Here is a 13,150-nt window from a genome sequence, read left to right as displayed (position 1 = left end):
AGGCTTGGTGCAGGTGTGTGGAATTTAAAGTAAAGCACTGGTTTTTTTTTGTTGGTTGTTTGGGGTTTTTTGTTTGTTTGTTTGTTTGTTTTTTAACATGTATAAGCAGCCTTGCTGCCTTCTGGTTCTAATAAGTAGATTTTGTTTTGTATTAAATTTTAAACAGCAGGTCTGTTTTGTAGAACACAAGTTAGCATCAGGGATCCAGGTTTTTCAATTCCCACTGAAAAACAAATTTCCACCTTTACTGGAGCCAAATGCAGATTTCTCATTTTAGAGTAGAATCCCATAGATTTTGCAGTTTTGAAAAGAGCTTTCTGCAGGCTGGCACAGTTCCAAGCTGCAAGGGGCTGGGAGGGAGCAGGAGGAGGACCACAGGCAGAAGGCACCCTGAAAAGCAGTTCCTGTAGGTAAGTGGTGGGAGAAGGTAGGGATTGAGGCCCCCAAGGGGAGGGATGGAGTTGGGCAGTGCTGGGGCTGGGGCTGCGGGGTCCATAGTGCTTGGGACCCAGAGCTGCAATACGCAGCTGCAGGGCCTCAGCAGGGAGCTGGACAGGGCCACGGGTAGCTTGTCCAGGGAGTGGGGAATTGGGGTTGGGTTGGCTCCTCACTGCTGTGCACACTCCTGGGGTGTAGGTTGGACCTGTGCCCCACCAGATCTGTGAGTGGGGTGGGGGCGAGTTATCCACTGTGGGCTTGGGCTCCCACTCTGCTGCCCTCCCCTGGGGTCTCTGGAGCCCAGCAGATGCTACCTGGTGCTACAGGGCACAGCAGGGCCACGTGGGAATGTGGCTTGGTGTTGCAACCTCTGTGCTGCCTTGGCAATGTGTCCCTTGTGCACATGGTGGCCATGAGAGGCACAATCCTGCACCGCTGCCACGCACAGAAGGGACGTTTTGCCGAAACAGTGTGGAGCTTGCAGCAGCAAGCAGCTTCCATGAACCCACCCACAGTGGGCCGGGCAGCCCATGTCTCCCCTTGCCCCGTGCACAAATGTGGGCATCACAGGTCTCCTTCCCCCCGCCCCCGAGAGCATGCAGTGACAGGGAGCCAGACCCCTTGCGTGAACCTGCAGAGGCAGCGTGGGAGGAGCCAGGCTCTGCAAAGCTGCAGCAGCTGTGTTGTGTTGTGTTGTGTTGTGTTGTGTTGTGTTGTGTTGTGTTGTGTTGTGTTGTGTTGTGTTGTGTTGTGGGCAGGGGACTGAGGACCCGGGTCCCTGGTCCCATAGCCCTGGCAGCTGGGGGCACCCTCCGGAAGGGCTAGGGGGAGCAGGGGGATGTGGGTGGCAGGGCTGGGGCATAAGCAGAGGCAGGGGGCTGTGGTGGTGGGGGGAGTGAGGGGCACCAGGAGGGAGAGGGGGGCCTTTCACTTTAACCATGGAGTTTTGGGGTTTTTATGAGAGAATTTGCAATTTTATTTTTTATCAGAAAAAACCAGGACCCCTTTTTATCAGCCAAGATCCTGATTTTCTCTGATTCTAAAAAAAAAAAGAAAAAAAAAAAAAAAGGAATACCTAATTTTTAGATTAAAAGAAGCAACCTGCAATCCACATTTTTCTGTGATCAAAATGAAACACTACTAACAGAGGGATTCATAGTTGTGTTTCATTTGAATCATGGAAACGTGGATTTGGGGTTATTTTTTTAACCTGAAAATTGTTTTTTTTTTTTTTTTTTTAAATCAGGGAAAACCAGGATCCCTGGTTATCAGTAGTTAGAAGTTCAGGCTAAAGTCAACTTTTGACTTGGTAGACTGTTATGAATGGAAGACAGAGGATTCTGTCATTATTGGAATTGTATCCATATTTTCCAAACTAAACTTCTATTGTCCAGTCCTGCTAATGTATCTCTCAAAACAGTTCTGGTTTTGGTGTGTTGCATTTGCAGAGTGACCTTTTGAAAACATTTTATTTTTTAGAAAATCTTGTTGAGTAAGTACTTGTATAATCAGGGTGAATTCTAGGTTTTATGTCTGGACATAATGTTTCCTACATTGATTTAGCAGCTGGTAGTATTATACATTTAGACAGTCAAACATGTAAATTAATTAAACTTGCTTAAAAGTCTGGTTTACTGATTTTTCTTAAAATACTTTTCTTTGGATCTGATGTATTCAATACATCTCTAATCCCAGGCAATTATTTTTTATTTAAGATACTGGTGGGTGAGGGATTTGAGTGAAATGTCTTTAGAATAGATAGGTTTCTTTTCAGGCAAGTCCATTAGCAGGTTGAGTGCTGCATTTTATCTTTCATATATCCAAGTAGGACCCTATAGCTAAAATTAGTTGCATATGAACAGCTGAGTTTTTAGTCCTAAATTTTTTTAGCTCAATTAGATGTAGTCCTACACAGGTCTAACATCTTCAGTACTCTCAACTAAGATTGTTCTGGTTCAAAGACTTTTGTTAGAGAGATAACTTTGAAGCAAACGTTTGCACTTTTAATGGACATATTAAAATCTATGGGGATCTTTACACATGCTCTGCGGTGGGGGGGGGAGTAGTGCTTTTCATTAGAGTGGCTCTGAGAGCCAGTGAACACCCAGCACGTGTATAGGTGTCCTATAGATCCACTTTGCTATAAAACGGGTTTTCAACCTTTTTTAACAAGTGTACCCCTTCTGTTTCAGAGTTTCAGCTCATGCACCCCTTTTATTTCTTATTTTTAAGGGGTGGTGAAGGGGAGCAGATTGGGGCCTCCATGGTGAGGGAGGAAGCAGAGCTGTGACGGAGGCTAGGGCAGGCGGTGCACAGCCGGGGCAGAGTACGGGACTGAGCCGCAAGTGGCTCGTCTGGGGGGACGGGGGACGGCACCTGCCGCTGCATGCACCCCAGGAGGGCATGGGGGTGTGTGCACCCTGATTTGCGTGGGGTGAGGGCAGGCTGCTGCTGCGGGGTGGAGCTGGGGCTGTGCATTTTCTTCCTGGCAGGGGGTTGAGCTGGGTTGCGCTCAGCGTGGGCAGTGGTGGGAGGGAGCTACGGGAGGGGCTGCAGTCACCCCAAAATTCACCATAGCCTCTCAAACCTCCTCCTTCCCTGTGCTGCTGCTACCTGCCCTGGCCCAGCCCCCACCAGAAAGAGTCTGGTGCTGCCCTGGCCTGCCCATGCTGTTTGCACAGATCTGGGGGCGCACACCCTCATGCCCTCCCAGGGTGCACGCAGCAGTGGGAGCCACCTCCCCTCTGCATGTGGCTCAGTCCCATGCAGAGGCAGAGCTGTGCAGTGCCTGCCTCTGCCCCAGCCCCAGCCCCAGCTCTACTCCCTCCCCCACCTCTGGGGTCTCAATCTGCCCACTCATCATGTCCCTTCCCTCAGAGCAGACTTACCAGCCAGACCTGGCTGCTCTCCGTGCTGCTGGGCTGTGCTATTGGCTGCCTGTGTTTATTGGCCACATTATAAGCCACATCAGTTCTGTGTACCCCCATGACCTTTTCAAGGACATGTAGGGGTATGTGTACCCCCAGTTGACAACCACTACTATAAAAAATGGATTTTAGACATAGGCATTGTGAACATAGTCTAACAGAAGTGTAGGGCACTACTTAGTGGAACTCTTCTTGGAAGATGTTTGATTAAATTTGTATAGTTCATTCTTTCTTCTTGGTTCTAACAATAGCTATGTTTTTTTGCCTGAAGATTAAAACATTGAAGAAGCAATTTACTGAGAGGTTTTGGTGTCTTGTTCAAAGAGGATGTAAAATCTGTGTTGTACAGGTGTAACCAACTAAATTTAATCATAGTAGTATGCCAGTAAAATGGGTTTTTTTTAGATTAATAGTAGTCTTGATGTGTAGTTACTCATTCAGTGATAATAAGCACAACTCTGACTATTGGTGCATTAAAACACAAATCAAAATTTGAGCTTCCAAATTGAGCATAAATGCCACCACAATTTATATTAACTTTTTTCTCAAAAATTGTTATACTGTTCAGTTAGCCTTCAGATGCTTAATATTGATCAATTCAATATGGAATGTTTTTAATGGTAGAACTAAGATTTTTCTTGGTGGTAGAACTTAGTTCTTAAAGAAGCTAGTTCACTGTAACCTATGGTGAAAACTTAGAGTGCTTTGTGGGCTCTTCAGTAACTGTATACATTATTAGAATGAGATACCTTTCTTCACTGGAAGACTATTTCATGCTTAATGCACACTGAGGTGTGAATATATGTACGTTTGCAGCACTTTCAAAAGGGGAACACTTTAGCAGGTGGTAGTTGTGTGAATGAGCTGAGAACAATTAAAACATAGCAAAACTGCTGTCCCTAAAACACTGCTCATTCATCCAGGTTTAACATTGGATCAGTTTTGCTATATTTGCATAATTTTGGCTCCTTCACACCCAACAGTTAAATTATAATAGCATTTGATACATTCCCCTTTTGAAAGAGTTCTAAATGTATGTGTGTCCACACCGTAAGAGGTGTGGGGAACACTAGTTATGTTGTAGATTCCTACCCTTGCTTACTGTGATTTAAAATTTCTGTGTAGAGGAAGAATCGCTTGGTTTTAGTTTTCTGTCAGTTTGAGCTTTTAATGTTAATAGAATATAAGGTTGAAGGCTGAAATATAATGTTGAAGGCTGAAATTAAACACACGAGTGAATATTAGAATGTTATGAAGGAACCGAGTAATTTTTTGTAATATCAACTATGTTCTCATTTTTATTACAGTTTGAAAAAGAGTTTATAGTTCATCAGGAGGCCCAGTCCCTGCTGCAGAAAAAAGAAGAAAAAATCAATGAGCTTGAAGCAGCATTACAAGCTTTTAAGTCCCGGGTAAAAGATGATTTTAGATGAACTTATATGCTATTATTAGTGAAATAAACTTCTTCCAGACATCAGTAGAGTTTGTCAGGTTTTTAAAAAAACAAATGATTATCAGATCATTATTCTTGCTCCCTCTCCTTTTCTGTGCGTCTGTGTGAAAAGAATTGTAGTGTGACATTAATTAGTTGTATGAGTTCCCAGTTGATCTTTTTTGTGCCTAGGCTTTTGTTAATTAAACTAGTTCCTTACATTTCATTTGGATTTTGCTTTCAGTGTCACACATTTCCTAAGTAATTAACCACAAAGGGTAATAAGTCTTCTACTCTTAGATTTGGCATTCATCACTGATTCTTATCCAACTACAGGAAATTATTCTTTATGCAATTTATTTTGCTGAAGCTGCAACCATGGGTATCCTGCAGTGAAAGATAACTTCCAGCTGAATGAGAACATTTTCTGATAATTTTTCAATTTCTAAAAGTAAACATTTTAAAACATGACAAAAAAGGAAGAAATACAGATTCTAAAGGCGATACTTTACATGCAACTGCTGCACGTTTTATATTTGGATAGTATGACCAAAGTTTTTTTGCCTGTATTACTGCTGGTAGTGAAAGGAATAGAATCTAACGGTGTGGAAGCAGAGATCCTTGAATAAGATATACACTAAGGAAGATGATAAAATAATTTTTGACCATGCCTTCAGTCAAATAGATCTTAAGCTTGTGTAGTCTTATTTTAGAAATTGGTTCATCTGTATGCCTTAGTTCTGTAAAAATATGTAATTCATGTTTGCTAAACGTCAGTAGGCAGTATTAAGGAGCAAAGTACTTACAGAGCTGCACATAATCTCCTTAAAGAATAAGTAAATCTCCGAACTCCTTTCTCTTCAATAAATACTCATCTTTTTTCAGTGATAAAACTTCAGTATCTATGCCTTAAAGTACTACTACTTTTTATGTAAATTTGGCAGAACTGACAGAATATTCACTTTTGATAGTGATGAGATTCTCTCCCACATATTCTTTGTGGGTTTTCTTTTTGTTTTTTATTGGATTAAGTAGTTTAACATCCACAATAGGGTTCATGAATGTATGTGTGCATGGATGTAGCTTACACACTACAGCCATGGTCATAATGGTCACTTTTATGGAACAGTTTGGGAAAGAGATTTATATTTTGAATAATGTAATTGTTTTGGTTTATTGCAACATTTAATTTTTGTGATTGAACTCATTTTTAGGACATGGGTATTTAGGACATGTTCTGAAAAGGTCCCCAGACTCCAAAATTTGCTACTTACCATGGTTGGCTCTGGGTACAGTCAAGCCTGTTTTTGTTATTTTATTGAGTTTCCTGTTTCTTCATAGTTATTTCTCTAAAAATGTTAAAACTCGAATGAATTCATTTGATGCCTGGTAGTTAGTGAAGAACATGTGACCCCTTCAATTTAAAGGAAATAAAGCATTTACATATGATTAATGTTATGCTGGAACTTATGTAACAATTGCATTTAAAAGGGTTGTCTTACCTTTTGCTAAACGGTTCGTTCATACATTAAACAAATGGGCAGTAACCCAGGAAACTTCATCATCTAGTCAACAAAGTAGGTCCTAATGATAGCTAAAATATTATATTTTTGATGTTTATGCTATTTTCAGTCTGTTTATTATATAGTATTTTAAAGACTAACAACTAGAACAAAATGATGAAACAGGCTTATCTCAGATTTATATGAATACCTAAGAGGCTGTGTCTACATGCACCCTTGGTGCCTTGTATATATTGAACTGGTAGTTTTTAATAAATTAAAAAGAAAAAAAGTGTAGCTTAACAGTAATAGTGTTGTCTAACTGTATTTGACTGACCACTATATACTGTAGTTGTGGTGTTAACCCTTTTTTTTCTCTTATTGTGTTCAGTCCCTTTTTTTCTTTCCTACAACAGTGTTGAATTTCTGAGTAATCTTTAATGTATGCCTTTTGTCTGCTCTCATCTGTCCTACTGGTCAGTGTTTTTGCATTTCACATAGTCACTTTTTCTCACCCAATGCACTTAAATATATTTTTTACCCTTACAAATTTGCAAGCAGCAGCAGAAGCATTAGCACTGTGTGACTGAAGAGAATAGGGTGATAATGCACTGATTTGATTTACGCTTTGTTGGTGGTCTGGAAACTTATCTATACAACCATTAAAGTGACCTTTTTATTTAAAAAGAAAGCTTAACTATTATTTCAAAACTTTTTTTGTGATGTAGGTGTCAAGTAAATCTCAAAGAGACAGCTAGTCCTATTACAAGGGAGGGCATCCTTGATTTTCTGGGAATAGTTCTTAGCTGCAGTAACAGCTTGAAGATTGGTTTTGGTGTGCTCAGCAAAACTAACAGCATTGGTTTTGATTTGCTACAAACATTGGCTATTCTAGAAAAAAAATCCATTAATATGCAGTGTGAACAACTCTTAGGAACTGTAAATAGATATGGATACCCTGGAGTAGATACAAGCTCACAAACAAAAATCATCTCCAGCTAATTTTACTGGGCATGATGCAATGTAAAGTGTTCTCATTATGAGAGGGAGACCGTGTCAGTTTGAATAAAATTCACATTTCAGTATTTTTACAGTGATGTTTTCCTAGTTGTATTATTTTGTGAATAGGAATTTTCTGGTGCTCAGTTCGAAAAAATGAATTTGAACAAGTTTTTCTTCCCTCCCAGTATGGCTCATTACCACCTGGATCAGCTGTTCCTTTTTCACCATCATCACAAGGAGGCAACTCTGTTCCATCAGTTGCTACATCATCTCATCAGTTACCACCACCACCTCCACCCCTACCTTTTAATGGAGCTATGTTACCACCACCACCACCACCACCACCTCTGCCACCACCAATTTTGAATGGCCCAGGAATCCCTCTGTCTTTTGTTGCCCCTCCTCCCCCTCCTCCACTGGGCTTTCCTGGAGGGCATTTGTCTCCACCACCACATAATTTGCCCTTTGGATTGAAGCCTAAAAAAGAATTCAAACCTGAGATCACCATGAAAAGGCTCAATTGGTCCAAGGTAAATATTTCATGTGGAAAAATAGACATCGTATTTAATTGACTTGGCTGGATGAATGAGTTGTAAAAAATGAATGTCAAATTAATGAAAATATAATGTATTAATCTCCTTTTCAAGCTGTACATTAGCTTTTCTTTTCTCCTCACCTCTTACCTTTTCTGTCCCCATAGGCATTTCTACTCCTTTCAGTCTTTTCATCCTGTTACTTGGTGGCATTTTATAAAAATATTTAATATGCTTTACTCTTGTTTTCTCTTCTGAAAACTACAATTTATAGAATCATAGGGATGTGGGCTGATAAGATCTTTGAATGTATATATCTATTATGTACTGGTGCACTAAGGTAGGATGAAGTATACTTAGCCTGTAAGTCCCTTTATTTTAGAAAGGATAAAATATAAATGTATAGGGGGGATAGGAAGTAAAAAGGTATGTGTAACTGCATAACAGATCCAAGGTATAGCTGAAAAATCTAGACTGAAAGGTTAGGGACAGATGTTCAAAAAGCCAGAGCCTGAATTGATTCAACCTTTGCAGCTTAGTTTAACCTGCCTAGGTTGAACCAATTTGTAACAGGACAGATATTCTGAATGTGTGTTCTGTTACAGGTTTAAACCAGTTTCTGATCACTTAAACCAGTTTATGTGTAATGTCTGCCCCTAGCCAAGAGGAACATACTGTGTTTAATTTACATATGTGTATAGCAGTAGTGGCAGGTTTGCCTCAAGTTAAGCTCTTCCCTCTCTCTCTCTCCCCCAAGTGCTGCTCTAATCAGCTGGATTCCTCAGGCATATCTGAGAGTTTGTACCCTCAAAATAGAGACAGGAAGGCTTGAGCAGCCAGTGTCACAGAGTACTGTAGTGGCAGGATGCTGCTGCCAGGGAGGTATTACTACTGAGAGCCATTTGTTCGTCTCATTTCTCCTAACAACATGAATAAGGCTCTCTACATGGCCTCCTTTGACTTTGTGAAAACTTTTGACTCTGTCAGCTGAGAAGTGTGTTGTGGAGGATTGTTCTGAAGTACAGATATCCACCAAAATTTGTCACTATTCTCTGCCTGCTCCATGACAGCATGTGAGTGGTGGTTCTCAGTAATGGGTCTATCACAGAACCCTTTGAGGCTAAAATGGGAGTTAAGCAAGGCTGTGTCATCACTCCAACACTCTTCTTGGTATTCCTTGCCATGATGCCACATCCGACAACCAACAAGCTTCCAGCTGGAGTGGAGCCAAACTACCAAATGGATGGTACGCTGTTTAACTTTGACCAATTCTGAGTCATAACCAAGACCAGCCCAACCTCAATCATTGAGCTCCAGTATGCTGCTGATGCTCTAGTGCATGCTCACTCAGAAGCAGACTTTCAGGCAACGGTTACTGAGGCATACAAGGAAATGGGAGTGATGCTTACCATTCAGAAGACTAAGGTCCTCCACCAAGAAGCTCCTAATGAACAGTACCCAGCTCTGATAATTCAGATCCACGGTGAGACTCTGGAAATGTTGAATGTTTCCTGTACCTTGAAGCTGCCTGTCGCAGAAAGTTGACCCCAACGAAGTAATCCAACATCGCCTCAAATGTGCAAGTGCAGCCTTTGGATGCCTGAAGAAATGGATGTTCAAAGATCATGACATTGGATCTGAAACCGAGCTCATGGTTTATCAAGCAGTTGTGATCCCCACGTATGGGAGCTGTATGGAGCTGAGACATGGACAGTGCACAGGAGACAGCTTAAGTTGTTGAAGTAACATAAACACTGCCTGTGTTGCAGTGGGAAGGTGAATGCACCCCTGTTAGCATCTTCCTAACCATGAATATTTTAGTGATGATCATCTGACATCAACTTTGGGCTGGCTGTGTCATCCAGATACCTGACTCCAGACTCCTGACGCAAGGTTTATTCTTCCAGCGCAGCCAAGACATACACTCAAAAGGAGGGCAGAGAAAGCGCTTCAGGGATGTCCTAAAGACCAACTTAAAAACAAAAATTCCACATTGATGTCAACTCATGGGAGACTATCATCCAGGACTGCCCCAAATGGAGGAAGAGTCTGCTGCAGGTATCTCAGTAATTTGAAATCTTTAAACAACAGCAACAACAACAGATGGAAAAGCAGGAGTGGCAGAAACAGCATGTCGCAGACCAGATCAAGAACCCAGTGCCACCCAACCCTCATGGAAGCACGTTTGAGCTGCAGTAGAGTCTGTTGATGTTGGGTAGGCCTTATCAGTCCTCTTCAGACACACAAATAGGACACTCATTGAAGACAATCACCGTTGACGGCGAGGGATTGCTGAATAAGCCTAGAAAATCCAGGTTAACCATTTTCTGGTCCCTCCACAACCATACTTTCATATCAAAGTGAGGATCTAAGGCTCTGAATTTGGTGGTAGCTGCAGGGCCAGAAAAGGTTAATCTGGCTCTTGATGGTGAGACCTGACACCACCTCTTGCAGTAGCCATCCTGCTTATGCTCTGCCTCACTTGTGCAGGGTCTCAAGCCCTGCTGCTTTCATTCCATAGTTTCATAGTTTCTAGGGTCGGAAGGGACCTTAGCAGATCATCTACTCCGACCCCCTGCCATGGCAGGAAAGAGTACTGGGGTCAAACGACCCCAGCAAGGTGTTCATCTAACCTCCTCTTAAAAACCCCCAGGGTAGGAGCCTGCACCACCTCTCTTGGAAGTTGGTTCCAGACCCTAGCCGCCCTGACCGTGAAATAGCGCCTCCTGATGTCTAACCTAAACCTACCCTCTGCCAGCTTGTGACCGTTATTCCTGGTCACTCCTGGCAGTGCTCGGGGGAACAGGGACTCCCCCAGTGCCTGCTGATCCCCCCTGACCAGTTTATAACAGGCCACAAGATCCCCCCTCAGCCTTCTCTTGTGGAGGCTGAACAGGTTCAGGTCCCGTAGCCTCTCCTCATAGGGCCTGCCCTGCTGTCCCCTGATCATGCGAGTGGCCCTCCTCTGGACCCTCTCCATGCTGTCCACATCCCTCTTGAAGTGCGGCGCCCAGAACTGGACGCAGTACTCCAACTGCGGCCTGACCAGTGCCGCATAGAGGGGGAGGATCACCTCTTTTGACCTGCTTGAAATGCATCTGTGGATGCATGACAAGGTACGGTTGGCCTTCCTAACTGCCTCCCCACACTGCCGACCCATGTTCATCTTGGAGTCAATGATGACTCCAAGATCCTTTTCCGCCTCCGTGCTGACAAGAGGGGAGTTCCCCAACCTGTAGGTATGGTGCCGGTTGTTTCTCCCCAGGTGCATCACCTTGCACTTGTCTGTGTTGAAACCCATCCTATTCTCATCCGCCCACCCTTGTAACCTGTCCAGGTCAGATTGTAGCCTGTTGCTTCCTTCTAGTGTGCCCACGTCCCCCCACATCTTAGTGTTATCAGCATATTTGAACAGGGTACTTTTTACCCCCTCGTCCAGTGCCTCTCTTTACTCAGAACCCATGGCTCTTGTGCCACACGTAGTGGCTTTGTGGCATGCTACAGGGACTTGTCTTAAGCACTTTGTTAAACATGCTCTAAGCAGGAGTTGATGATATGTAAATTAAGTTTTATACATTTTGCAAAGTATTGGTAATAGTTCTTTTTAAAGGAGTAATAGCTCTTGTACACTATTCTGTATTTCCTACATTAGGTATGTATATCTTAAGTGCAATATACTTTTGAAATCTGAAATTTTTGGAGTTGTAACAACCAGAGATGGCCTGAGCAGGGTGTGGGACCCAGGGAAAATTGGCCTGTGCGGGGGGCCCCCCCTAGGGACAGCCCTGGTAACAACATTCATCCTATAGGTTTAACTATTCAAGTTACGAGAGCTTATTTATACTACTTAGTAATTACAATAAAGTTGATATCTTGATTGCAGATTAGGCCACATGAAATGACTGAGAGCTGTTTCTGGCTAAAAACGGAGGAGGACAGATATGAAAATGCGGAATTACTTTGCAAACTGGAACTTACATTTTGTTGTCAAAAGAAAGGTAAGTAACTTATTGACTTGATTTACTGCTTTACTACTACAATTTTATTCACAGCCTGTAGATTGCATCAAAAAAATTAAATCTGCATATGTTAGGTGGGGGCATGTAAAATATTGTCGGAAAACAATAACTTGTTGAGCTTTTATTAAAGCGGTAATATTGTACCATATCATTTTGAAAACAATATGTAATACGTAGGTCAAAATTTAAAGCCTCACCACAATAACTCGGAATGCTTCCTGGGTCTTTATTGGAGTTTTTTGTTTAATTATACTTGTAAATATATTTTTGTAGAATATACATTAGCTATTGACATGTTTGTAGGTTATAGTTCATCTAGCAGATAATGTATTTAGGTTATAAATATGCATTTTTTTTAATGCATTAAATAGTTTGTGAAGTTAACACCACAGGAATATTCCAGCAGCTACTTGTGTAGCTGTAATTGACCCAAGCCTTCTTGGAGGTAGTTCTTGGTCATCTCTTTCATAGGATTCACATCATCTGACATATGTTTAGGTATTACAGAGAAGCAAGGATATTTTTTGGTGAAATCTTTTATTAGAACAAGTGTACAGTGGGAAAGATCTTAGACTTCTGGGCATGAGGTTTGGGAAAGCAGCAGACACAGTCTGAGCTAAGTAGAAGATAAAACAATGACCTGTATATAGGGGTGCACTGATGAAGATTTTTTTTTTGGCCTATACCAATGGCTGATTATTAATCAACCATATTGGCCAATGCCAATCCGATTGCCAATTATGCAGCATCCAGCCGGTGAGTCTGTGTGTGTTGGTGGGGGGGGCTGAGGGGGGTAGACTGAGGCCTCTATGATGGGGCCTCTCTTAATGCTGCATGCACCCCTAGGGAGGCAAGGGGAGGAGGGAGGGCAATGTGGTAGGCTACAGCCACCCCAAAGTTTGGTGCAACCCCTGCCCCTGCCACAGATTTATTGGCCAGTCACTGGTCTCCAAGCTGCTGGGCTGCATTCCTGGCCATGTGTATGCTGTGACTGCATGCATGTGACGTTTATCGGTGACATTGTTGGTCACATCGGCCAAAAAAAGCCAATTGCCAATAATGTCAATTTTGCTTTTATTGGTGCTGATAGGATAGGATTAATACATCAGTGCACCTCTCCCTGTGTATAACTCCATGTATAAATAAAGGTGGTCTAATTAAAGAAACAGTGGAGGGCTGTCATAAAGGAGCAAAGAGACACTATCAGGAGTACAGATGTGAAGGCCCAGAAAAAAAACCAGAAAAATTTGGAGAAAAAGTATTTTTTGTCCCCCCCCCCCCCCCCCCCCCTTTTTTC

General features: G+C 42.3%; 1 protein-coding gene across 2 annotated transcripts in view; it reads left to right on the top strand.

Moving 5' to 3' along the window:
- Positions 1-13,150, top strand: part of DIAPH3 (diaphanous related formin 3) — a 562,409-nt gene that overhangs the window by 110,748 nt on the left and 438,511 nt on the right. For both annotated transcript variants that reach the window (XM_019525253.1, XM_019525252.1), the window contains exons 14-16: positions 4,673-4,777; positions 7,487-7,831; positions 11,718-11,832. In XM_019525253.1, the coding sequence (XP_019380798.1) occupies positions 4,673-4,777; positions 7,487-7,831; positions 11,718-11,832 (565 nt within the window). The remainder of the gene's footprint in view (positions 1-4,672; positions 4,778-7,486; positions 7,832-11,717; positions 11,833-13,150) is intronic.

Source organism: Gavialis gangeticus, unplaced genomic scaffold (assembly GCF_001723915.1).
Source record: "Gavialis gangeticus isolate Ggan-Ray unplaced genomic scaffold, GavGan_comp1, whole genome shotgun sequence".
NCBI classification, from domain to species: domain Eukaryota; kingdom Metazoa; phylum Chordata; order Crocodylia; family Gavialidae; genus Gavialis; species Gavialis gangeticus.
Note: the sequence above shows the minus strand (reverse complement) of the source record. Positions and strands in the feature narration are given on the sequence as shown.